The 26101-nt window shown below is 40.1% G+C and overlaps 1 protein-coding gene across 3 annotated transcripts; it reads left to right on the forward strand.

The window, feature by feature from the left end:
- The first annotated feature begins 2816 nt into the window (after positions 1-2816).
- On the forward strand, positions 2817-26072 carry nap1l1 (nucleosome assembly protein 1-like 1). Of its 3 annotated transcripts, XM_018697157.2 has the most exons (16): positions 2817-2955; positions 8674-8712; positions 10455-10543; positions 13058-13160; positions 15919-16060; positions 16824-16916; positions 17229-17357; positions 17602-17673; positions 17764-17903; positions 18334-18479; positions 18629-18648; positions 19568-19690; positions 19914-19946; positions 20089-20139; positions 21441-21477; positions 24194-26072. In XM_018697157.2, the coding sequence occupies exons 2-15, from the start codon at positions 8696-8698 to the stop codon at positions 21444-21446; spliced, it is 1164 nt and encodes a 387-aa protein (XP_018552673.1). In that variant the 5' UTR covers positions 2817-2955; positions 8674-8695; the 3' UTR covers positions 21447-21477; positions 24194-26072. The 3 variants fall into 3 exon arrangements, with proteins under 3 accessions (XP_018552673.1, XP_018552671.1, XP_018552672.1); XM_018697155.2 differs by lacking the exon at positions 21441-21477; XM_018697156.2 differs by lacking the exon at positions 21441-21477 and having other exon boundaries at positions 16824-16904.
- The last annotated feature ends 29 nt before the right edge of the window (positions 26073-26101 follow it).

Here is a 26101-nt window from a genome sequence, read left to right on the forward strand (position 1 = left end):
AATATGACTTTTGAAAGAAACACCCACATTCCTCTTACAAGTGAAAAGTTTTATTCATAAGCAATAAAGTACAGTCTTGATCAATTCAGTCAGTACACACAGGAGAGTTGTTGTTGCTTGATGTCAGCTAGTTACATCGGCAAACTGTAAGTTGCTTGACCTTATGACTCTCTCTACTGGTGCTACTCTTCCGCTATGTTTTTGCATGTCACAGATTTATTGGCCAATTACTGCCTTAAATGCACCACACCACAGCAAAGGCGTCTGCAAGCTTTTCCTGTGGTGACAAGTCAAAATGATGAAGGCCTGCAAGTGCATTATGGGGAAAATAGCAATTATAAAAATGAACAGAAAACTTGAAGAGTTAACAACAAAAAAAGACAACAAATTGTTTCCTCAGTAACAAACTACACTCTGATTTACTGAAAATGTCAGAGAATGACATTTTAATTTGATTGCAAATTCATAGCTTAAATCAGTGTGACATTATTATGTTTAGTAAGAGCCACTGTGAACGCTAACTCTATTTCATACTACAAAGCTTGTATAACTGATGTAGACTGAGATTGTTCTTGTTTTAATTGGGGCTTGTCGTAAATTGCTTGTGTGTTTTGAAAGGAGGAAAATGAAAAATGTGAGTCTCTGTAAACAAGCTTTTAAAAAAGGCTTTCTTTCTATCATCACCGTCTCTAATCAAGGTTCTCTTGATCGGCCTCCCAGTCTCCCAGTGGACCAGTATCACCCTGTGGTTATACCTGGCAGCTCTCAGGTGTAACTGTAATTAACTGTAATGAAACATTGCAGACTACAAAATCATCCCTGAAGGCCCTCCCCCCCAGTCATCTGGTCCTCTGTCTATTCCTATGCTACTGCTCTGCATGACTCAGGGAAATATTCACTTATGAGTTTCTGACATGGACGGCACACGTGGGAAGGCTTCCTCTTGTGGGAAAGTGTTGGATGACAGATCTGACCTTTGGGCTCGTGCCAGATATTGCTCAGAGAGAGTTGATGCTGAGCCGCGCGCCTGGTGTTAGTAACACTCAGGCTGGTGCTGCCTGATGGATGAATCACACTGAAATCCTCACCGTCTTTGCCTCTGGCTTCGTTCAGGGTCAAGAGCAAAAGATTTTGTGTGAGTGAGATGCCTCATCACTGAGGATTGCATCTGTCTAAATTCATGAACAAATCAGAATACACGTATTGTCCTGGAAAACTACTGAATTTTTTCCTCTCATATTGTGGGAGACTTAACCCAAAAGATCATTTCTGGATCATTATGACTCTCTGTGATAGGCATTCAGACCACACATTTTTAAAGCAGTTTATTCACACTCTGGAACATCTTCTCTGTGAGTTTTGTTGGTTCTGACAAGTGAGAAAAATTCAACTTAACCTCTGGTGGCACCAAATGACACCTGTGATATTCCCGAAAGTATGAGCCATTTTCATGGAGACTATGAGAAAAGTCTCCAAAACAGAGAGATTTATGGATGTGGGGAGAGGGATGTTGATAGCTTGTAGTTAGCAGATGCATGCTGGGAAAGCTTAGCTGGACATGGAAATGAAGTGAGTCTGGACTTATGCTTGTTTGTGCTTCTTAAGAAGAAGAGGTAGATTATTGAAAAAATGTGCATGTCTACAATACTAACCAGACTCCCACTGCCACTGCTAGAACTGCCAGTCTGATAACAAGGTCTGAAAACAAGGCTGCTTCTGATTCTACATGATTAAAGACAAGAAAAGAAAAAAAAAACCCTCCTAGTTCTGATGTAACAGGCAAGCAAACAAAACAAAACACAACAAATTAAAGAGGAGCTGTAAGTGTGATCTCACCCAAGTTAATCACTATAGGCTGTCAACAGGTGTCAACAGCATTAAGACAGGTGCCAGTTTGATCATTCTTATCTGTCAGGAGGAGAGGGGATGCAGCTTCGCACATACTGACAGGACAACATATATCCCAGCCAGCACTGTAATGATATAGAATGCAAAAACTGGATGACTTTTTCAATCTGAAGTCCCATTGACCCTTTGGCATTATCATATATGTCAGACTGAATTACAGGGAAATAATATTAGATGATGCGCAATTTCTCAATTTACAAGAAAAAAATCCAGCAACTGCTGTTTCCAAGGTCAGTGATGACCCTTCAAGCATTAATTGCGACACAGCCTCATTGCAGCAGTGATGTTTCTAACTGAAAAGAAAAAAAAATGTTTTATGTGGTTTTGGGGAAATATAAAGGGGACAGTGAAGTTTGGAATCTCTTGCAAGGATTGCTAAAGTGTCGTCTGGATGAGGATGATGAAGATGGTGATGTAATGTTAACAATGGAAGTTATGCTGTTGGTGCTGATGAAAATGTAGATGCAGATGATGGTTCAGTGAACAGTGAAAGCCATGTGATGATGATGATGTGATCTTGTCCCAGCTGATGATGATAAAGAAGATGAAGATGTCTACCCTACTGCTGGATGAGCAAATGAATGATGAGTGTGATGGAGCTGCTGTTGCTGATGCTGAGCTGATGGTGAGATCATCATGAACGAGGTGATGATGATGATAAATGAAAATGATGAGGACATTGATGGTGAAGAAAGAATATTGTGACAGAGGAGGATGATGCTAATGAGAAAAAAGGCATAAGGTGATGAAGAGGAATATCAAAATGATTGGAGGAGGAGGAAGAAGATGACTGTGGTGGTGGTGGTGGTGGTTGTGAGCCCTCATCCCCTGCGCCCCCCTAGGGGCACCCTCACCGCCGCCGCCCCTCCCATGAACAGCGTTGCCTCGGTGACTGCCAGTTTACGTGATGACGTCGGATGTATATGAGCGCAGGCGGCGGGATCTCTCTCCCTTTTACCGCCATCGGAGCGGAGTCTCTTTCTTGCCTGGGACCGCTTCACTGCGCAGCGCCACCTAACCTGTCCAGCCTCCGGCCAGAGAGCGAAGGTAAGGGATAGGACTTGGAAATGGCTTCGGCGCCAACGCCCCAAACTTGTGCGTCGTTTCAGAAGTTAAATTTAATTTCTTCTGCTTTATCAAACAAACGGGAGATGAAGGCGGCTCTGCTTTGCTAATGCTACTAGTCAAGTCAGACAGCGGCAGCAGCCATTGAGACTGGCTCCACCATGATGTGTGTTAACGTTACACGCGATTTAAAAAAATAATAAAACAACGCTCAGCAAGTATGTCCGTTTCTCCTGGATTGTTCTGATTATTATTGCATTGGTAGAAATACCAAAACGTCGGATAATTCCCACAATTGTCGGCGTTTTTCGACATATGTTGACACGTGTCTTGTATCTTGTATTTTTGGACTTGACCTTATTTTTAGGTGGATGATACCCAGGGTGGGGAACTCGGGATGTGACTCTGGACTTTAGGATACAGCTCACTGCGGTTGGTTTAACTGAATAGCCGGTAATATTACATAACGAAAGCTGGTTGAAACGTGGTATTGGAGCGTTGGCAACACTCTTCAACTGGCCCATATTTTGTAGCTACAGCACCGTGTCTTTCGAAGCTGTTCCTCCCACTTGCTCAGCCCAAGTAGTGCGCATCAAGCTAGCAGCACGTAAGCTAGCTTAACTAGCCGGACACACCGAGGCAGTACATTGACAAGACCGGGCAGGCCGGCTAAAGTTAGCCTGTTTACTAGCCAGGGGCCGGCTTGTTTGTGGAGGAAGCAAGTGGACATTGTTGTTTGACGTCGGGCGTAAACGTCTCAACAGGTTCACTGGCTTGTTTGGGCCAAATGAAGTTGAAAATGTGGCTTTCAGAGTGAGCAGACAGACACCCACCCAGGGCTTTTTGTTAGTCATTGATGGTTTGCGAGACTTGAGCATGCAACACGTGGTCGCTGGGCAGGATTAGGGGAAAAGGCTTGTCCCAGAAAGGAAAAAGCGTGTTTGGTCAATCTGCTTGGACCAGTATTCCATATGTAGTTAATAGTGTTCATACAGAGATCCGAGAAAACATTCATTGTCTATTGACAAAGGTATTTGTTGGCTTTTTTGACTGAGGAGAAATGATTCAAGGGTCCCCTATCTGTACATGCGTTGCATTAACATTCCAACCTAAACATGACCTAAGCTGTAATGTCGCCAGATATTATCACAGATGTCTCATACCTGATGTGTCATGATTTGAACAGATCAGATGTTTGATATTTTTCTCAGGAGATGGTGGTTCTGAATTATTTAATGTCAAAAACAACATATTGCATAGAGATGCTTAAACATGCCCATGTATTTTAGGAACTTGAGCAGTAATACTTTTTAAATGCTTTCATGACTCACAGGCATCAGCTGCATGCTTTGAAATGGTGGAGCCTAGTCTCCCACTAGAGCAGTTTCTCCACATTGCATTGTCTACCTGCAACTATTTTTGTCCATTAAAAAGCAAGTATTGACCCCACCTTGAAAGATCATGTCATCACATTTTGCGCAACGACAGTATATTTTAAAAATGTGTGCTGCTGCTAAGAGCTTTCCATAGTACTTTCCCATCAATAATTTGGCATTATACAGATTACAAGATGGCTGGGGATGGTGGGTGTCATCTTACCTTAGATATTATAGTGAGATATGGTTCACATGTGCTGTTATTCCATCATGCTTGTACATTTATTAATTTAGGCCATTGTTGACTAAGAAGTGGAAGCTTTAAAATGTGGAGTGTGAAGTGACAGAATGACGCTCTCAGTTGAGAAATGGGACATAATGAAAGGCCCAAATCAGAGTAAACACAGTCTGCTCTCTTTATCAGTTATCCCCCTATGAAAGAGGAAACAATTTAATCTGTTGTGAAGTTGTTCTGAGCCCAGTGAACTGTCATCAGCTCTGTAGTTAAATAATCTTGCTGTATTAGCTGAATGTAGACCAGCTAATATATATATAGATGATGATGATATATGATGGCTTTGCTGAAAGGATATTTGTCCTGTTCATTTTAAAATCTTATGACTTAAAGGTCTCTTGGTTTTGGTTTAAATTGTTAGTCCCCAGTAAAAGAAACAGTTTTCATCTCAGTCTGTGATTTTCTCATTATGTGACTCCAAGCATTCTGGGCTGTGGGAATCAGAGCTGTGCTGCTGTTAAAGTGTTGTCATCTAATAAGGGACCGATTTACCTCTGGGATGACAGGTGAATGCAATTAAAGACTTGACAGGATAGAAAGCCAGCAGGAAGGTGGCAGTCAGACCAGGATTAGGAACCTTTGCCACAGTTTCAACCATAATGAAATGTCATTCAGATTTTCTTTTAAGTTATTTTGGACAGATCATGCTTTCAGGTGGAGCTGGGATTATAGCTATGAGTTTCCCAGCAGGAGGTGCAATATTCACATCTCATCTGAAAATGGAGTGAGAGAGAGGGGCTCTGGATTAGGCATAGATGAAGTCATTATCATGGTAGTAGCAGTATTTCATTTCAATATTATTTTTATTATTTGCCAAAATTGTTCAAAATCACAAACTGATATTCAAAGTAGGCCTGAAATATACTTTCCATAATAGGTTATTTTCCAGATGAACTGATCTTGCTTGCTCTCTTGCTTATAAGTTGTGAGATAATAGTGAAAAAATCATGATTTACAAGATTCCAAGGAGTATGTATGTATTCAGGCAGGTTGTTTTGGTTCAATTAAATGTAAAAAGTTTCAGTATGCTATATTTTAACATCAGTTGTAAATCCTCATGTTAGAAGCTTGAACCAGATGTTTGGAGCAGCATATAATTCCTTGTGGCGTTGCATTCTTATCCTCAAGATGGCTCTCTTTTGGCAGAAAGTTGCTGCCTTGACTCACTTAATACTAACCAATCAGTTGTCTCATCTTTCACTCCCCAGCCTGTAAAACTATTAACAAGATGGTTGGTCAATCTGGCTCATTCCTAACTCTGAGAAGACTACTACTTGTTTTACTGAAGTTGCTATGAGGGATGCAGCTGATTGTCTTAAGCAGTGTTTGGTTGGTGCTCTTACTTAGTTGTTAGAGGATTTGCTTGCTAAATGTGGTAATAACGGTAGATGGTGTGGCTGTATAGGATCTGACATGGGGTTGAGGATACAGGGGAGACCAACTCACCCCTGCTCAGGTTAGCACGGACAGTGACGCAGAGAAGGTAGTCAGAGCTAACCAAAGACAGAGAGTCCAGTGGAGCTTAGACAGGCACTAGAGGCACATTAATAGCCCTTTCAGACAGATGTTTTGTGGGTACCTGTGCTGTAGGTGAGGTAGCTTGTTACTTGTTGTTTATTGCACTTAAGGTTGCTGTTCATCAGCCCTAAATATCTTGTTAAAATTGGAATATAGCACAGTTATTGGCAGACCCCCAGCTACCGCAGAGAACTAAATGTGGTTTATGTGCAGTGTTGTGTGTGGTTTTTTTTTTTTTTTTGTGCGTGTCTGGCTTGCTAACGCTACCAAGTAGCTTTGTGTGAGAGGGACAAACTGGGACTATGGTTAGCCAGGGTTCTGCTTTCCATATTTGGTAAGGCAGGCTATGAGATAACGGTTAGGGAGGAGCGAGAGAATTGCACTTAACCAGAGTTTGTAATCTAAGCAGGGAGACACATGCTAATTTTGATCAGCGAAGCAGCTTGTTTTGTTGTAAAATCACCTGTATTGATATTAAAGGCCAACAAAATTCCATGTGATTATGTGTACAGTGGAAAGAAATAGTGATGTTTCTCTTCTAGACATCCAATGGGACAGGTGCTCATTTGCTCAGTGTTATGTCTTCTTCGTGGTTGTGATTGTCTTCTTTCTGTTTTTTCTTGTTTTTTGGCTTGGGTCACCAAACCCACTGTGGGGGAAGTGACAGACAGGTGGTGCAGGAGGGAACACAGGCGCTTTAGATAACACAAAACATTTAATCCTTGTTCATAACTTATTTTAACATATCAGCATTTGTTATTTTAACATTGAACAACATGAGTTACAGTTACTTTTACCCTAATAATTTGTTTCTGTTCTGGTCTGGCATCAGTATTGAAAATCTGTGAAGCTCGGTTACATTTGACAAGCAGATTTCTTCTTAGACTATCATTTATCACAAGGCTTTAGGTTTGAGTTACAGCCACCTTAGTGTTTGTTAGTTTTGACACCATTACTTCCAGGGCGTGATCTGTTACCTTACTGTCTTATGGGTACCTATTGTTGATGCAAGTCTCCCCTGTCTGTCCTGCCAAAGAGAACACCATGGTAATCCATCTCTCTCAAGGGAAGAAGGCTCTGGGAGGGGATGAGGGGTGGGTGAGTCACAGGTTGATCCTGTCTGGACCAAGAAGTGGACTTCTTTTATAAGCATGTGGCCTGACTTATCCAAATCCAGTGTGTTTGTTAAATAAAAATGCTCTTTGTCCACCAAAAGCAGGAAATGGTTTGTTTAAAAGCATGTGATAAACAGTCACCACAAACTCAAATTCACATTTACCATTTGATAACATTTGATAAATGATGCTTATTGTTTGGGTTCTGTTGTAGCTAGTGATGTTGGCCAAAACTTTACTTTTGAGAGGACACCTGCAAAGGACTGGCAAACAAATTTAAAATGAACATACTAACATATGTACACAGTCATTTTGTGCAGAATTTGCTGTGGAGAAAAGCATTAATAGACATACACTTTTGCACTTGATGAACTTATTGATTATTCGTTGTAGAATTATGGATCTCATGTGGCTTTCTTTAAAGACTGGAACAATGGTGCTGAACCATCATTTTCTCCTGTAGCATATTTGACTTCCAAAATGAAGGAGAAAATGTTGGTAATACACTTTTTATAAACCCTGAAATTCTAGGGAGGCCTGTGCAGGGGAACAGAGCTAATACTGATAGGTAGACTTTTTAGGTGCACCATACATAAAAAAATGTTTCTGTATTGCTGATATTACAATATTTTATCAAGCACAGCTGATGGATGGGGTTTTAAAAAGGAAATGGTTCTGCTCTGTTTTGATCTTTCATCAGATGCAAGCTGTGAAGTGTTGTTGGCTGCTGCATAGGGTTCCTTTTTATATGCATTTCCTCTTTTATGCACACACAGCAGTGTTTTGTAGTAGGATTATTTGTAATGCTCATTTCAATTTTATTTCCATCAAAATGGTTGGGATGGAAATATTTTAAATCCATTATGTAAAATCTAGGTTACGCAATAAAAATCATTCGAAATTTGTTGTTCTGTGGTGGTTTTCCTGGTTTCAGAAAAGGGGTGTATTGTCACATATCCAAAAAGGGATGAAACTGAAATCTTTATGGGAATCATTTGGATACTACAGCTGAGTACAATCAGCTGATGTAGCAACTTTATGTTAAATGTCTGCATTTAACATAAAGTGCAGTAAAACAACATCACCATCAATCAGGAATTAAGTACAACAATTAACTAAACTTAACTAAAGTTGTAGTTGCACATGGAGGCACTGCTGTGATATGAAGAATTCTTGAAGCCTAAAAAGATATGTGGCTGTTTTAACTGTCATTCATTATTATTTCCAACTTTAACATCATCACCCCTATAGTACTCTACGCAGCTTAAAATTGGCATCAGAAGTTATTTTTAAATGCTGTTTGACTCAGATCTGGTGACAGTCAAAAGTTAGTCAAATTAATTAGCTTGTGTCCTCTAGTATTTTGACTCTAATTATTTTCTCTTCTGTTTTTTAGCATCACTTGAGACTCAGCTAAAATGGCAGACATCGACAAGTAAGTACATCTTCTACCAGTGACTACTATGCTTTGCCTCTCTGCCACCTGTCTGTTTCTCTTGTGGTCTTATGTCTGTGATCCCTGAAGATCCCTGAATAAATAAATAAATTATAATTTTATATATAGCACTTTCCCCAAACCTTCTCTGAGTCATTTAGATGTTGACTGGCAAACTTAAGGCGGGCCTGGACAAGTGCCTACGGGCACTGCAAGATTTCAGTCCATTATCGTGCAGTGTGTTACCAACTACTTTCTTGGTGCCTGAGGTCCCAATTGCCTTCAGATCATTAACAAGCTCCTGCGGTGTAGTTTTAGGCTGCTCCCTCATCTTTCTCATCATCGTCTTCACTCATTTTTGCATGGAGCTCCAGGCCGAGGACCGTTGATGGTCATTTTGTGTGTCTTCCACTTTTCGAATAATGGCGCCATCTTCTCATCAAGCCTTTTGTTGATGGTTTTGTAAACCATTCCAGCCTTGTGCAGGTCTACAATCTTGTCCCTGACATCTTTTGACAGCTCTTTGGTCTTGCCCATGGTGCTATAGAGATTGGGATGTAAGAAACTGATTCCTAGAGCAGGTGTGCTTTATACACATGACGAGTTAAGATCAGGAGTATTGGTAATTGGTTGATTTTGCACAGTTGTGTGCCACATGGGCACCAGCCAATCTGTGGGATCCAGAATTCTGGGTGAGTTGTTGGGGATTGAATACTTATTTCACAACAAAATGCACAACATTTTATAACTTTTATATTGTGTGTTTTTTATGCATTTTTGACTGATATTCTGTCTGTTGCCATAATCAGTAAACAACCATAAAAATTAGGGTCTGTTAATTTCTTTGTAAGTTGTAAATTCAGCAGGGGATCAAATAATTATTTCCCCCACTGTGTGTATATATGTGTGTGTGTGTGTGTGTGTGTGTGTGTGTGTGTGTGTGTGTGTGTGTGTGTATGTGTATGTGTATGTATTTGTTAAACATTGTTTACAAAATGCCCACACTCTGCATCATCACACTTTGAAACACTTAACATACACATAGAGGATGCCTCACAACAGTGAGTGATGGATTTTAACATTGTGACAATTGCTGGAACGTTACTCCGTTTGGACCAAACACAGGGATGAATGCTGCCCCCCCCCCACACACACACAATCCTCTACTGTTAGCCATTGATTTTCACCTCGTGCTGCAGACTGATGGGAGGATGAGAGCAGAGTTCAGTATTGAGCTCCTCTGCACTGCATCTTAAAGTAGGGTGTCATGTTTCAGTGCTTAGAAAAGCATTATGGTTAAGAAAGACTCCAGTTTTGATTACCACTGGATTTTTTTTAGTGCCACACTCCAGTCAATGGTTGAAACGCCACAGAATTGTTTTGTCCTCTCCTTCACTAGATTACTGTTAAATATGCCCTTCAGCAAGGCGCTTAAGTAAGGCTGCAGCTATTGCTTATTTTCATAAAAACACTACTCTTGTGATCAATCTCATGCTTATTCTAGAAAACTTCAGAGTTTTTCCTGGATACGTAAAACAACAAGATTCATAGCATAATTTTTCAGTTTCACCAATCAGTTGTTTTTGGAAATACAGAGGCATTCAGTATCTGGCAGCCTTAGACTAAATATTACCAGAAATTGTTTGTTGGTCAGTGTTAATTCTGTGTACTCATTAAAACCCTGAAGTGTTTTGGCTGACCTTCCCTTCTGCCTTCGTCCCCCTCTGTGTCTCTTTGAGCAGCAAAGACCAGGCTGAGATGGACCCGGCAGATATGGAAGACGTGGAGGAAGTGGAGGAGGAGGAGACTGGAGAAGATGAAAACAGCAAAGGTAAGATACTCCACAAAAAATGGAACAGTGTAAATGTTAGCAATCTGGGTATAGTCATTGAGAGTCTTTTTAAATTGCAAGTTAAAATGTCAATGTAAAGTTTGCAAAGTGGAATACATAGTTTAGATGATGAAATGTGCAAAAATATTGATTATAGAATGTCCAATCATTCAGGTGTTAAAAAATGTTATTTCAGTAGTGGAGAAACAGGTTGAACTCTGTGCATCTGCCTGGTTTTTAAAGTGAGTAGAGTTATTTGCATGACATGATTTTTGAATTGTAGTTAAGAGCTGGGAGGCACTAATCCGTTTTATTTTAGGATCTGGATGCTGTTTATGCTTCCTTTGATGCTCAATAAATGACTCAGACGGCTTCTCATATATTAGCCTACTCCCGGCTCATTGTGGATAGATATAGATGGCTGTTTGGCCTTTTCTATTTATAGCAAGATTGAAAAGTCTTTTAAAAGCCAGACTTGAAAGAAGGCTCATTCTGGCTGCCTACGACTGATCTGTCATAGCGACTGCACTCTCAAGAAAGCAGTACATGAGGTCTGGAAGCTGAGGGGAGATTAGAAATGCATGAGTAATACACAGTTACAGCTTGGCAACGTTAACATGCAGCTCAAACTCTTGTTAAGAATCCTCACATATCACGTATTCACACATCAAGGCTGTTGTGAGACCCCAGTATCAAACTCAGAGGACCCACAAATCACAGCTCTGAAGATTTGTCAGAGTGAATTGATGTTTAAAAACAAAAGGTGAAAATATGTCTGCTGCCACTGCAGTATAAATTATACAGCAAGTCCCATTCTCAAGTTTATTCACTGTCAACAACGTTGCTTTTTCTTTTGAAAACGGGATGCATAAATGCTGTCCTTAAAAGTGCATGGGTCAATGATAAGAACTTAGCCCCAACACTAGCAAGGTTTCTGGTATCAAAGCCATAACCTAGCAAAGGTTTGTATCACACTTACCTAGATGATAGCACTGGAAGATCACACCTGAAACACTAGGCAGCACAATAAAGGCAACTGATGGTTTACAGTGTTTTCTCAACACCTGAGTGAGAGAGCAGTGGTGGTCGAATGAGCTAGAGAGTGAATGAGAAGAGGGAAGATCATTAGCAAGAAGAAAACAGTGAATCAGAAGTAAAACGTTTTCTGATTGTTTCGTGGTAGTTACATTCCAAAGCGCAAATAAACTCACCCACACCTCTACACATCACGTGAGTGATGACTGTGTGCGAACAATGTATGTAGGTGAAGCCCACGCCTATATCTATCAACTATGGCCCCTATGCTCTGCTCCACTCTGCTCTTGGTCAAACAGGCATAAACTGCCACACACTTTGGGATGATTATACATGATTATTGAGAATTGTTATTTTTTTCTGAGTCTGTACATTGTTTTTTTTTTTTTGTTTGTTTGTTTTTTTTTTTAAGGGAAATCCTGCATAGTATACCATTAATTAGTATTCGTAAGTATAGATGAAAGAAAAATATACATAGCACTGAAACGTCACTCAGTCTATTGTGTTAAATGCAATCAGTTTCAAGGCTATTTAAGCTCGTGGCACAGAAAGTTGAGACGCAACTAGCTTGTGTGAAGCAGTACATCAGGAGCATATTTGACCATATTTCACCAGACTACTACCTTTTATATTGTTGATACCACACACCCCTAAGTTGAATGATGGTGTTGATTTTGTGTGGAATATCCCTTTAAGAGCCATACATACTCTAAATTGTTGTTTGGTCAAGGTTAGAAAGAGTATTATAGTCAACTGAGACAATGTTTGCTGGAAAAAGGGGTCAAGGATAAAGTGAGTATATTATAGGTGTACACATGAGAAAGATGTACCTGTCTCTGGTGTCTGCTGACCCTCATTGATTTATCCACCAGAGGCAGCATTTTCTATCAAAGCATTCAGTCAGTGTCTTGTGTTATGTCATTTATTTCTTTATTTTTTAGACAAGCATGGGTATATTTATTTGACTGAATGCAGCCTTGGACAGCTGACCTATTCTAGCTGGTAACACATTACAAGCACAATGCCCAGGATGTGCCAACAAAGAAAAGTGACTTCCAATCTCTTTAATCTTCTCAGCAGCAATCTGACTGAGCTTTGATAGGCACAAGCAATGTGTCGGACACTTGGATTGTACCATCTGTCACCTGTGTGGTTTCACAAAAGAGCACCCTGTATTGCTGACTGCCGCCTCTTGTGTCTATGAAGCACTGGCAGCATGCACATTGATAACAGACTTAATTCAGTCTGTTCCTTATTTACTTCAAAATGTAAAAAAGTACAAAGTATGCAGGAAGCAGACAGGCTTGAATAAAGGTACAGACAAATCAGATGATGGTGAGGAAGTAGAATGGTGGTCTTGTGCTGTTGATGATACATGTCCCAGCAAAATATACACCTGAATTGATTTATCTGTCTTTATATTTTACTTTTAACTGTATTTTTTTGTGTGTTTATTTAACATTATGTTTGTGTCCTCAGCTCGTCAGCTGACTGTGCAGATGATGCAGAATCCACAGATCCTGGCTGCGCTGCAGGAGAGGCTGGATGGTCTGAATGGCTCACCGTCAGGGTACATGGAGAGGTGAGGGATCAACTCATTTTTACCTCAATCTTGGAGCACATGTATTCTGCTTGGCCCTTCCAGTCACAGCATAGTTCATAGATGTTCAACATCTGTAACATCATATAATAAAATAATCAGTTTTGTAAAATACTAGTTATCAATGCTTAGTTGGGCAATACAATTATAAACTGAGCCTACATACAAATCATATTTAGCCAACATGTCTTTTCTTAGAAATGTGTATGATTGGTAACACCAGTGTTTTCAAGATTACCTCTTCTTCATCGGGCACCCCAATATTGATATTTTTAATCTAGAATTTCTCAGTATCTTTTAAGCATGCTGTTATATATTGTTTCTGAAGGCTGTCAGTCGTAGGTTGTAATCGTTATCTGCACTTGGATGATAGGTAGATGTTTTTGCTTGTTCAGTTACATACTTACATGCTAATTAGTTTTGAGTGATGACTGTGTCTTGTTGAATAGAGATGCTTTTATGCAAATCAAGTTAAGTTCAGCTGTACTTGTCCAGCAAATCATAAAGCTGCTGAATCCAGGGGCAAGGATACACAGAGGAGCCAACATTCAACTTGCTACTCAATGCCTGAGCCCATACAGCGACTACAGTCAGGTTTCATTGTGGTACTGCAGAGTTGCTCACACGAGATTGTCAAATCCCAGCCATCATTAGGTCAATTATTAACCATCTCAATAGCAGAGAAGCAAAAGGAGAAATTGGCGCAGCTTCACAGACATCACTTTGTACAGTGCAGCTGAACAGACAGCCAGTCGGCAGCCTGTTTGATACACAGCCATTGTTTAGCTTGAATTTGATTGGCTCAGTTGAAGGATGGAAGATGGAGGCGACAGAGGCAACACAGAGATGGTACAGGAAAAGACAAAATGTTACTGGAGTCAATTTATTTACTAAATTTTGCCTGCATTTGGGATGCCGAAGGTTAGAATTTAGACTGTTGTCTAAGTATTAAACAATGGCATCCTCAGAAACATAGTCATTAACTACAGACTTAAGATGGCAAAGTTTGAAAACACAATTCTAAAACTGTCCATTCCCACACTGAAATGCAAATACAAAAGGAACGTGGCTAACACTACTTTTCTTGCTATTTACACAGCTGTGAACACCAAGTATCTCACTGTGTCATTTCTACAAAACTGTAGCATACTGGATCATGACACCAGTAAATTGAATACATACACATATGTCTTCATAAAAAGCTACCATTGTGCTCCACAGTGCTCCTCAGTTACTTTGTGTGTTACAGTGCTTAATTTGGTGTGTTGGTGTTTTGGTAGTGTAAAAGTGTATTGTCTCTTTAAAAAAAAAAAAAATAAAAATAAAATAAAATATATATATATATATATATAAATATCTCACTTTTCATAGCCTTTTGTATGTATATCCTATTACTGGCTGACCTGGATGCAGCAGCTTGATGGCTAAAATGCTTTAAAGAAAAAAAAAGTCTTGTGCAGAGGTAGAGTCAAGGATGCTGTGGGAATATAGTCGTGTGTCTTGGCTGCATGGTTTTGCCACCCACTGTTCCTCTTCTCAGCAAAACCATCAGCAAGCAGCTCTTTGATCAACTTGTCAAGTATTTGGCAGTCCCCAACAAACTCACCAGTTTGACCATCTAAGCACTTGGGACCAAACATGCATTTCCTTGCCAGGATAGTGCAGGCGTTTTAATTTACCATACTGCAGAGAAACTTAACTCTACAGCCTCACTAAAGCTCTCTGAGCACCGTTAAAACATGACAAAATGAAGGCATGAATCAGACACTGTGCGAAGTGTTCACACTTTTTTCATGCAACAAAAACTTATTTTCAAATGGCAATATTAATTTGTGAGAAAGTGGAGATTCAGCCCACCAGTAACATTGGTGGCATATTTATTATCTACAGTATTTTATTCATTCAACATTCACACACACACACACATATGTATGTGTATATATATATATATATATATATATATATATAGATAGATTTGCTGTCTTGATATCATTGAATATAAATTGAATATGTGAATGTTTTGGCCTTCTGGTCTGACAAAACACACAATTTCAAAGATGAACTGATTAGATTTTGGTGGTCAAAGATCAAGGTCTACTAACAACCCTACTTGTAAAGCAATTTGTGAAGCACACTATGCTGTGAGATGTCGACAGTTATCCGACAGAAGACCAACTGTCATTCTGATACACTTCACAAGGTGAAGATGAGATATAAAACACCTGGTTTCTCAAGTAGGGATGGTGAAGCATGCATGTAAACAATAATTAAGGAATCCACTACATTATCCAGAGCAAGAACCCCTGAATCCCCCAAGCATAAACCAATAAATCTGTGTACAAATAAGACATAATTTCTTCTGTGCTGTTAAATGAAGCAAATCTCAATAAAACCTGTTCTTGGCATAGTTTCAGTTTGTTTAAAGAGTGTACTTGGAAAGCCACCCTGACTTACTGGGGATCCTCTGGGGAGTGTGCTCCTCTGCAGTGTGTTGCTCTGCTCTAAAGCGCTCAGCAGATGAACTTCAGAGGCAGGGTCCTCTCTGGTACCATTTTTTTTTTTTTTTTTAATTCAGAACCCTGGAAGCAATGAAAAAATGAATTATCTATCTTAGAAGTGCCGTGATTGTAGCGATTTGTGGTGAAGAAACTGAGTGGAAAAACTTACTGTACTTACTGCCACATTTTTCTGTACTTATTTCTGTGCTCATATTATTCCCTGTTCATGTCTCACTCCACAGTTTACCAAAGGTTGTAAAGAGACGTGTAAACGCCCTGAAGAACCTGCAGGTCAAATGTGCCCACATTGAGGCCAAGTTCTATGAAGAAGTACATGAACTGGAGAGAAAGTACGCAGCCCTCTACCAGCCCCTTTTTGACAAAGTATGTTATTTGTACACATTCTATATCCTATTGACACTGTATTTTTGCAGAGAAAACATGAGGCACTTGATAAATTCATTGTCATACATAATGTGTGATGCATTCTCTCTCAGCATCTGTAGCTTTGAGTGGGCTGATCTGTACTGCTGTACATTCAGTCAAAACAGCCGCTGCACATCACATCATCCTATAGGCACAATAAATAAAGTAAATGCTGTGTCATTGGTCTGGAAATGTAAAAAATAAAAAGCCTTTAAGGGAAACCTGACACTTCCAGTAGATACACTAGTTAAAGATGGAGTTTTTATACTTCTTAATTGCACATGACTCAGCAGAATTGACAATGTTCAGTCTGGTAGACTAGATGTTCAAAACATGGTAAGATGTGACTCCTCAAGTAAGGTTGATCCTGTGCTTGACCTTGATCACCATCATTTTGTTGTTGGGAGCCATTTTATAGATGGTTAGCCTTCATGTTTCCTATTTCCCTAGTGCAGCTTTTCAGGTGTGTGTTTTGTCATGTAAACAAACCAAGGATGGAAGCAGCTACTTTACCAAGAAAGGCCAGTGTTGTCGTTTCGAGCTCCTTCAGTGAAAATACAAGGACAAACACTGAATCAGTTCACACTTGTTTTAATAAATGACCTTATTTTCTTTGTGTTTGGGGTTTGATAATTTTCACATGAACACATAAGTAATGGATAATATATGTTACTTCAGAGCCACATGTACAAATGTTAACTTTATTCTATTCTGTTCACAGAGAAGTGACATAGTGAAAGCAGCTTATGAGCCCACAGATGAGGAATGTGAATGGAAAGCAGATGAGGAGGAAGAGCTGACAGTAAGTAAGCAGGTACAGGTGACGTATACACCTGCATGCTTCCTGTCTGACCACTTAGCTGTCTACCTTTCTTTTATTTCTGTTGCTTTCATTTCATGCATGTATCTTATATACTCATTTGTCGATGAAATCAGTGTAGTGATCTATTGCAACTGTAATTGCAAGCTAGTTCTCTTCTATTTTTTCATCATCTAGTCCTCAGTGCTGTGTGTTGTCATTGTGGGTGTAGGTGGTGAAAAGCTTAAACTTCTATAGTAAAATATGTGAAATGAGAAAATGGTTGAGCAAGCCTTATTTTGAAGAGAAAATGTCTCCCTCATTCAGGATGAAATGAAGGAGAAGGCCAAGTTAGAGGAAGAGAAGAAGGACGAAGAGAAGGAAGACCCCAAAGGCATCCCTGAGTTCTGGTTAACGGTTTTCAAAAATGTGGACCTGCTCAGTGACATGCTGCAGGTAGGTTCATCCAGACTGCTCCTGGAGAGGCAGAGAAAATGGGTCACAGACAGTATTTGCTTACAGTGAAAAAAAATCAGGGTTTGCTTCCATCTGCTGGCCAAGGTGTACAGAGCAGGGGGGTTTTCAAGGTGGATTATAACAAATATGTGGCATATACCCAGCCACAAGTTAAGACAGAAATACATTCTGCCTCTTGGTATTCTAGATGATCTAATGTTGTGGTCCTGCCTTTCTTCCTCAGGAACATGATGAACCCATCCTTAAACATTTACAAGATATTAAAGTAAAATTCTCAGATCCAGGACAGCCCATGGTGAGTCAGCTGGCACTTGTGGACATGATCAGTCGGTAATTTAAAAAAATGAAATGTCATTTAATCATGATCTCTTTTGGTATTTGTCAGAGCTTCACGTTAGAGTTCCACTTCGAGGCCAATGACTTCTTCACAAACACAGTGTTGACAAAAACCTACAAGATGAGGTCAGAGCCCGATGAGAACGACCCATTCTCTTTCGACGGACCAGAGATCATGTGCTGCACAGGGTGAGTGCAGTGCCTTGATTTATTGTTCAGTTTGGTGTTTAGTGATAATTCAAAGTCGTTTGTGTTGTGATATTGTGTAGAGTTTCCCTGGTTGCAGTGATCTTTAGTTTGAATCGAAGTAAATCAAACCTTCAGGAGTATTATTTGATGTCACACTTTTAAAGTTTATTGTATGTGTATAATGTCAGCCTCATCTTTACTCATGGCTTGTTATTTAGTAAAACCACCCCCAACACGACCTGTGCCAAACATTTTCTCTCACCATTATCTGTCTACCTCTTTTCTCTCTAAATCATTTCTAAGTGGATACGGGTGACCTCACCAGTTACATTCCTAAAATAAATCCAAGATGTCATTTAGATTTGACATTTAAAAGATTGGATACTGACCTTGCTCTCACCTGCTGCCTCCTCCTCGTGTTTCACCACAGTTGCACGATTGACTGGACAAAGGGCAAGAACGTCACGTTGAAAACAATTAAGAAGAAACAGAAGCACAAGGGCCGTGGCACGGTCAGGACAGTCACCAAAACGGTCCCCAACGACTCCTTCTTCAACTTTTTCGCCCCACCAGAGGGTAAGAATGATGGGGTAGAAACATGAGGGTTTTGCTTAACTAGTTTGATATTGCATTTGATAAAATGATCAGTTAGATGTTTGTGCCACCTTTACAGTAACAACTGTATATTTAAACCAAATTTATCTTTATTTATCTATTCTCTACAGTCCCAGAAAATGGAGAGTTGGTAAGTCATTGTATTTTCTCTACTTAATACATTAATGCATTTCATAATTGTCTTAACTGGCATTTGGAGGATGTTTGTACTCTATCTATGAGATGGATGATTCTTGTTAACACTAGTGATTCCCCCCCCCCCCCAAGGTTTGTAGCACTTTAGATTTTTACTTCTGGTGTGATGTCCCCAAATTGCACACAGCATATTTATTTTTACCAGCATGACTGATCTGTGCTACACTTCATCTCATCAGCACTAATCTAAAACCATATCTAACATCATATTTTGTCTGACTTCTTGTTTTCCACCCTCTGAAATTTGATTTCAGTGACTTAACTCGATTAGAATTACAAGAATGATTACCATCTTTCAGAGCACACAGTCAAATCATCATCTTTTCTTAATTGTGTTGTGTCATTGTTGACAGAGCGACATAGAAAGATAAAAATCAAGGCTGTGTGTTTTATTGTCTGGATTGGTCTCAGAGAAGTTCCAATCAGTGTAGGTTTAGTTTTGCCTTCAAAACAAGCTGTCATGAACTTGGAAGTCTCACTTTAAGCACCTTAGAGAGAATCCATCTTACAAACCAGAGGTTCTGAGATAAATCACAGCCACAGGATTTGGGTTATTTCAGTGCAATGTTAAAATCTTATGGAGAATTAAACCTTGATGAAAATGTATTTCTTGTTGTGTGACTGCACCTTTTAAAAGCAGAGACTGTTTGGAAATGCTTGTGTGAAAGTACAGGAAGCTCATTCATCAATCAAAATGTTCACTGACTACTAATAGTTGTATTGAACTGCTGAATCAGAACAGACATTTTAAGTTCAGCCTTTGTTGCTCTATATGAAAATCCCACAGCGTGTAGCTGTAAAGAATAATACAATAAATGCATGACTTTAACGTCTGCTGTCTTCTTTTCTTCCAGGACGAGGACTCTGAGGCAGTTCTGGCTGCTGACTTTGAAATTGGCCACTTCATCCGTGAGCGTATCGTACCTCGGGCTGTGCTCTACTTCACAGGAGAGGCCATTGAGGATGATGATGATGACGTGAGTATTACAAACTAATTTCAACTTTGGCCTCTTTAGTTTGGCTTAACTTTCTTTAAACAAGACCATACTAGACTGTACACTCATCTTTAGTAAGTAAGATAATTGTCAGCTGTTTTAATGCAAGATTCTCTGGCAGTTTGGTATTCTTTATTTAAATGACGTCAGGTTGAACAGGACTTATATATATTTTCTAGCTAATCCTCATGTTTGTGTTTTCCAGTACGATGAAGAGGGAGAGGAGGCTGACGATGAGGTAAGGTTATTTAGGGCAGTTATTTTGTGAAAACGACTGACCACAATGTATGGTTCTAGTGTTATGGTAGACATGGATAACTGTTGATTGTGGTTGTGCTGAGGGAACCCAGTAGACTGAAGCTGTTGTGCTGTGTGTTCAGGAAGGTGAGGAGGAGGCTGATGAGGAGAACGACCCCGACTATGATCCCAAGGTGAGATCACCCCTCCCAGCACACATACACCCTCCCTCTAAAGATCTCTGGTGTCCTGAGAAAGACCTTACTCAGCTGTTCTCAACTTTGTTGGCTCAGGATGCTCTTTCCAGCTCTTACTGGAGGCCATGGGTAGCCGCAGTGATCTCTTAGAACCTTTTAAGTTCATGAGCAAATCTTTTGTTGTTTTATGATGAGAAACCTTTTGCAGTACACCATTTAGTGCCCTCTGGGTGTCCTGGGCTGCAGGTGGAGAACAGCTGATTTAATTTGACTTGTCAGATCTCAACATACAGAATACATACTGTCAAATGCATCTCATTTTACACCAGCTTTTGGTTTGCTTCAGCTTTTATTTTGTTGTGATCTTAATTTGGCTTCCAGACTAAGACAGAAAAAAAACACTTCCTTTTTTCACCATTGTTTTAACCAGGTCTTGAACCTGTATTTTAAACATCACTTTTCACCAGTCAGTGAAGTCCGACTGTTACATGTTGTTACTAAAACCTGAATCTTATCCTTAAGCAACACACAGATCCAGTATGAGGACACCAGTATACATTAACACTCTGATATTAACATTCTTGCCTCATCCAGATATTCATTTGAGTAGAAAACTGTGGCACCATGAATATATTATAAAAGAGTAGCTGGTTTGAGTAGAAACCCACACAATGAAGTACAAACCTGCAGAGGCTTACTGTAATACCACTGAGACAAATAAATAACAGGTCCTCTCCTGTAGGCTCTGTTTATTCACTGATTTTCTGCAGCACTGCTTTCCTGATGAAGGTAATTTACCTGAAAAACTATGAATAAGCAGAGTGTACAGAACAAAAGCAGTGCAAGCTCAAAAATATAGCAAGCACCAGTGAGACAAGTGATAATCACTTGATACATAATGTGTTAAAAGTGTGACACCACAGTGTGTTGCTACACTTTTGTCAGCAGTTTGTGTACATCATATTTGAAATTTTCAGCCCTTACACAGGTTTAGGGCTTTTGTGTCACTTGATTGATTGATGGCCTGAGTTTAGTGTTTTTTTTTTTTTTTTTTTTTTTTTTTTTTTTGGTTTTGTTTTTGTTTTAGTTTTTTTTTTTTCCTCCAGCTTGTAAGTTTGACACTACATAATATAAACCAGCATGACCTCTGCTTCTTCTTTGCTAAACAAAAAAACGTCTTTGACATTCTGTATTCTGCTAGTTTTGCTTTTTTGTTTTTCTCCTATTCATTAATGTTTCTTCATCTCCGGTCACTTTGGCATCTTTTGTCAGCTACTTTTTAAATTTTTCCTCACTAGGTTTAAGTGGTGACAGTAGAAAAATAACCCTATCCTGGTAGGTAAAGCTTGTGAATTGTCAGCTTACTACCATCACACCCCCACCCTTCACTCCCATCTCCTTCAGTTTTGGTTTTGACTTTCCTTTTCCTCCTGTTTTTCCATCGTCCCTGCACCCCCCACCCCACACATGAACACCCTCTCCTCCTCTGCCGCCGTGCTGCACCTTCCTGATTTACTAACCCACTGGTTTGTTGTTGGTTTTTTGAAGTTTAACCCATAGTGAGCTCTGCATTTGCACCTGTATCATTTCTGTATGTTGAAGATAGTCCAGCCCTCCCTTTTCTTTTTTTCTCCACCATGTTGAACTTGTCCCATCCACAAATGCAGACTAGTTTTGAGTTTTTGTCAGGATGAAGATTGTCTGCCATAAATTCTGTGCTTTATTTGTGGATGTTTGTTTTAATGCCCATTGAAACATCATTGGTCCATTTGTTCATGGTTTTACTTCCCCTCTTGTACGCATTGGTTCTGTTCAGCTACCTTTTCTCTATAGATCTGTTTTTAATGCTGGAATAATGGCAATGCAGAGCCGTTTGTTTGAAATAAGGCCTAACTGATAGTTGGCATATTTCCAAAATACAAGAAATGCCAACAGTTTTTTTTTTCTTACACCTCTGAGGGTGCCATCATTTCCAGCAATAACAGCCTGTTTTCTGTTGTTTTAATGAAAAATGTGATTACTTGCAGCAGATGAAAATAAGAAAAAAAAACAGTAAATGTTTAGATAAGTCTTTCAACAGATGCTACATTCTGCACAGATATGGCGCTACGATGAAAATTCAGTGGTATATGTAAAATCTTTTCACATAAAGCGCATCATTTTTACACTCGGAATTTCAAGAGTTCAGTAAAGGCCAAGTGTATTGCACAATGGCTAAAATGACCTTGTACAGTCAGCATGGCATCAGGCCATCAAGAGCAGTCTGAACAGCTGCAGTGTGCCATCACCTCGAGAGGTGTTTAATGTCTGCTGGAAGGACACCCGACCTCAAGCATGATGGGGTCTTACTTATCTTTCTGTGCACTTTTTTTTAAATCTCACACATAGTGAAGTCTTTCCTTTGTTTTTAGCAGTTAATTGAGGTTATTGAAGTATTTATATTTATTATCCTGTAGCATCAACAAAAATAAGCACCTTTGGCAGACATCTTTTCCGAATATGCTGTTATTTCCTTCTTATGCATTTTCTCTTCAAAGAACTCCATAAAAGCAGATACTATAGCCCCATTTTATATCTATACCCAATATGTTTTCTGTAAGCAAACTTGAAACAAATAATTGGCAGTGAAGATAATGCAGTGCAGTAAGTAATCAGCCACATGTGCTGATGAAATACCTAAATCTGGTTTGTACTGTTGCCTGATGTGCAGAGTGCATCCAATATACTGGCCAGCCTTTATTATCAGTGGACTTTAGCTTATCACAGATGGATCTGTACTGGTGTATATGTCAGCCAATATAATGTATAATGACTAACTCACCATGTCCAAGAGAGAGCTGACAAGTTATTTCTTGCCACTGGCGAATTGTTTCTTTGTTGAAACCTTGTATTGGCTGATGATCAGTAATGGTTTCTTTAAGGTGACAAATATTAGTATCTACCTCAAAAAATCCAGTGTTGGTTGGGGTCTATTGTATACATTTCTCAACTTACTGCAAGCGTTGTTGCTTCTTGTGCGCCTTAAAACCCAGCATTACGATTACACTGCAAGAAAAGTGGGCTATCCACAAGAACGCAGGGAAGAAAATAAAACAAGAAAATACCTCCCTCTTGGGTCCTGCTGCAAAAAGATGTCTGAACTATAAAAATTCCAGGTTGAGCACAAGCACAAAGCCCCATATGACATCAATGTCCCCCTTAGTTTGTATGCAGCGTTTCAACTGCTTACCTCTAGGTCTTAACATAGTCACAGTAGGAGCACCCTGGTGGCTCATTGGCCTCAATGTTGATACTAACTCACTGTCCTGGGTTTCAATCCAACCTAAGACGGTGCTATTCCCTCTTCTATGTACCAGTTCCCCTGTTTTTTGTCTACTTAGTATTAAGAACCTCTGGCTGTTGGACCCCTGTTGCATGGCACACTCTTCTCTCCCTATATTCCCTGTTTGTATCTCTACTACTGCTATCAAAAGAGGCAAAAATGCCAAAAATATATATACATCCTGGGGAATATGGCGTTATAGTCATTATTTTTGGGGACATTGTCTGCCTTAGTAAATAGCAACAGTGGAGAGATGCTGAAAAGTAACAGAGATGGAACAAAGGTCCCTGAGGGATCAGACCTGGGGAACATGGCATTTCATGGTTGGCGTCTTAATCTTTAAGCCATGGGCGTGCCTTGCTTACCTGCTCAGTTTTTTCACCTGGTCATGGGTCACTAACATGGATGATAATCCAAATGATCCAAAATACCTCTGTAGTTCTACTACTACTGTGACAAACCACAGTTATCACAGTCTGTCCAGTGTGAATGTGTCAGTCATCACGTTCATATCTGTAGTTTGTCTTTTTCTTAGCTGCGTCAAAACAGCAAGAACATGAAACTTTGCTGTATTTAGATTATTTAGAAGCTTATTGGATGTTCTATGTCTTGAAGTGGCTTGGCTGTGTGTAGATCAGATTTTAGTATGACAGAGATGTGTTCATGTCTCTGTTTGGAGTGACTGTTGTCTTAACAAATCCACACCCCCGTCCCTGTGATGTCTTGCAGAAGGATGCAGCCCCCCCAGCTGAGTGCAAGCAGCAGTGAAGCCTGGCCTGGCTGCCTTGAGGATCAACTGCACTGTAACGGCTTCTCAAATTAAAAAAGTTAAAAAAGAAAAAAAGATTTAAAAAAAATAGTTACTTACCGCCTTATAATGTTTTGTATTTTTCTTGGTAGAGAATTTGAAGAAAAAAAGGTTTCAAGATTTTTGTTACAAAAACTCATGGTAATATACTGGGAGCTGTGTGGCTCAATATACATAGTATTTTACTAGACCTGTTTTTTCCTTCTCTTCCTCCTTCTCTGTAAAATAGTTAGAATACAGGAAAAAAATCTCCCTCAAAAAGCATGAACTTGTTTCTTCACTGCTAAACTAGTTTGGGTTCTTGTGAAGTCTTTTGTTGTATTTGCTCTTAGACAACAGCTATGGTTTAGACTGCATCACGGCGACGTCAATTTATTAACACCCCCCTCCCCCCATTCCTACTCTTTCTCCTACCAAAGTTCCAGGTTGGTAAGTTCTGGTTGTCCCAGGTGAATCTTTTATTATTCTTAGCAGGGCCTTTAGCACTTGTAAAAGCACTGTAGCATTTCCAGCTCTAGAGATGGAGGACAGATGGGTGACCGGCAGCCGGGTGTCCATTCCAGTTTATCTAATCTTGCTGAGCATGGGATCTGGAGTTGGTGTTTCTGGCCACTTCCTGTGCCATTTGTGCTCGACTACTTTCCACTCTCGATACATTCCAGTAAGCAGACTGGCTGGCACCATCGGTGTACCTCTCTAAAAAGGAGCCCACTTCTCATTAACTGGATGGACTCACCTACATTAAACAAAAATGGAGTTTGTTTTGACTTCTATGTCACATAATCAGTTGCTCCCAGGGCTCGGTACAGCCTGGTCGAGTCTCTTGAACATTCCAGAGAATTCTTTAGATGAAGGGCACGAGGCGGTTTGGCAGGATTGCTATTTCAGGCCTCTTAGTCCCAGTAATCCAGTGCTTCAATCCTTGTAGGCTCGCAGTGGCGTGGTTGTCATTTCTATCGCACTTTGTACCAGTGTATGGTGTACCAGTGACGTCCTGTCAACGGTTATCTGTCTGAGTATTCCTTGTGAGCAGCACTTTGACGCCCATTGCCTAAAGGGGCACAGGGATGGTGCTGTAATCCCACTCTGTGGAGGGTTCAACTTGTGCTATCTGGCTCTCAAGTGCGTTAACTTTCTTACCAGTTGGAGGCACATGTCAGAGAGGAACAGGGTTGGGCAGATGTAGCACAGGGGATGACGAGGAAACGGCCAAACCAGGTTTTGAAGTGTCGGCATGTCGACATGTCAGGTTCACCAAACCCTCCCTTAAGTTTAGGACATTTACCTCGTGTCGCCAATTTGTGACTGGTCAGGTGACTCTCATGGACCTCAGCCTAGCCCCTGAGGTCTTAGTTCATTTTTATCACTGTGAAAGAAAGAGGGGAAGCGTGATAAGGCCATTGTGTGGCCAATGACCCACCACCCTCCCCATCCCCCAGCCCAACTTCCTATGTTACCCAGAAGGCCACAGAGAAGCATGTCAGAGCAATATTTAAAGCCAGGAGGGGGGACCAAGAAGAAACTGTAGCCTGCCTCCTTCCCAGTCCATTCTTTATGCCTTTTTAGTTGTGAAAACAGCCAAGTGTTGGTTGTGTTGGGCAGCATTGTGTCCACTGTGGAGAGCCAGGGTACTTCTTATTCTGCAGGGAGTATTCAAATCATGTTCATTGGGAAAGGATGTGACCGGGTTCTGTAGGGTCCCTCTGAGCAGCTGTTGTCAAGGCAAAATGCTATGCTACAAAAATACTAATGTACTCAATAACTGTACGTGTATGTTCATGAATAAATTGGTTAAACATGTCTGATATGGCTGACTTGATGTATTCTTT

This window comes from Lates calcarifer, linkage group LG18, assembly GCF_001640805.2.
Source record: "Lates calcarifer isolate ASB-BC8 linkage group LG18, TLL_Latcal_v3, whole genome shotgun sequence".
In the NCBI taxonomy this organism is placed as follows: Eukaryota; Metazoa; Chordata; class Actinopteri; family Centropomidae; genus Lates; species Lates calcarifer.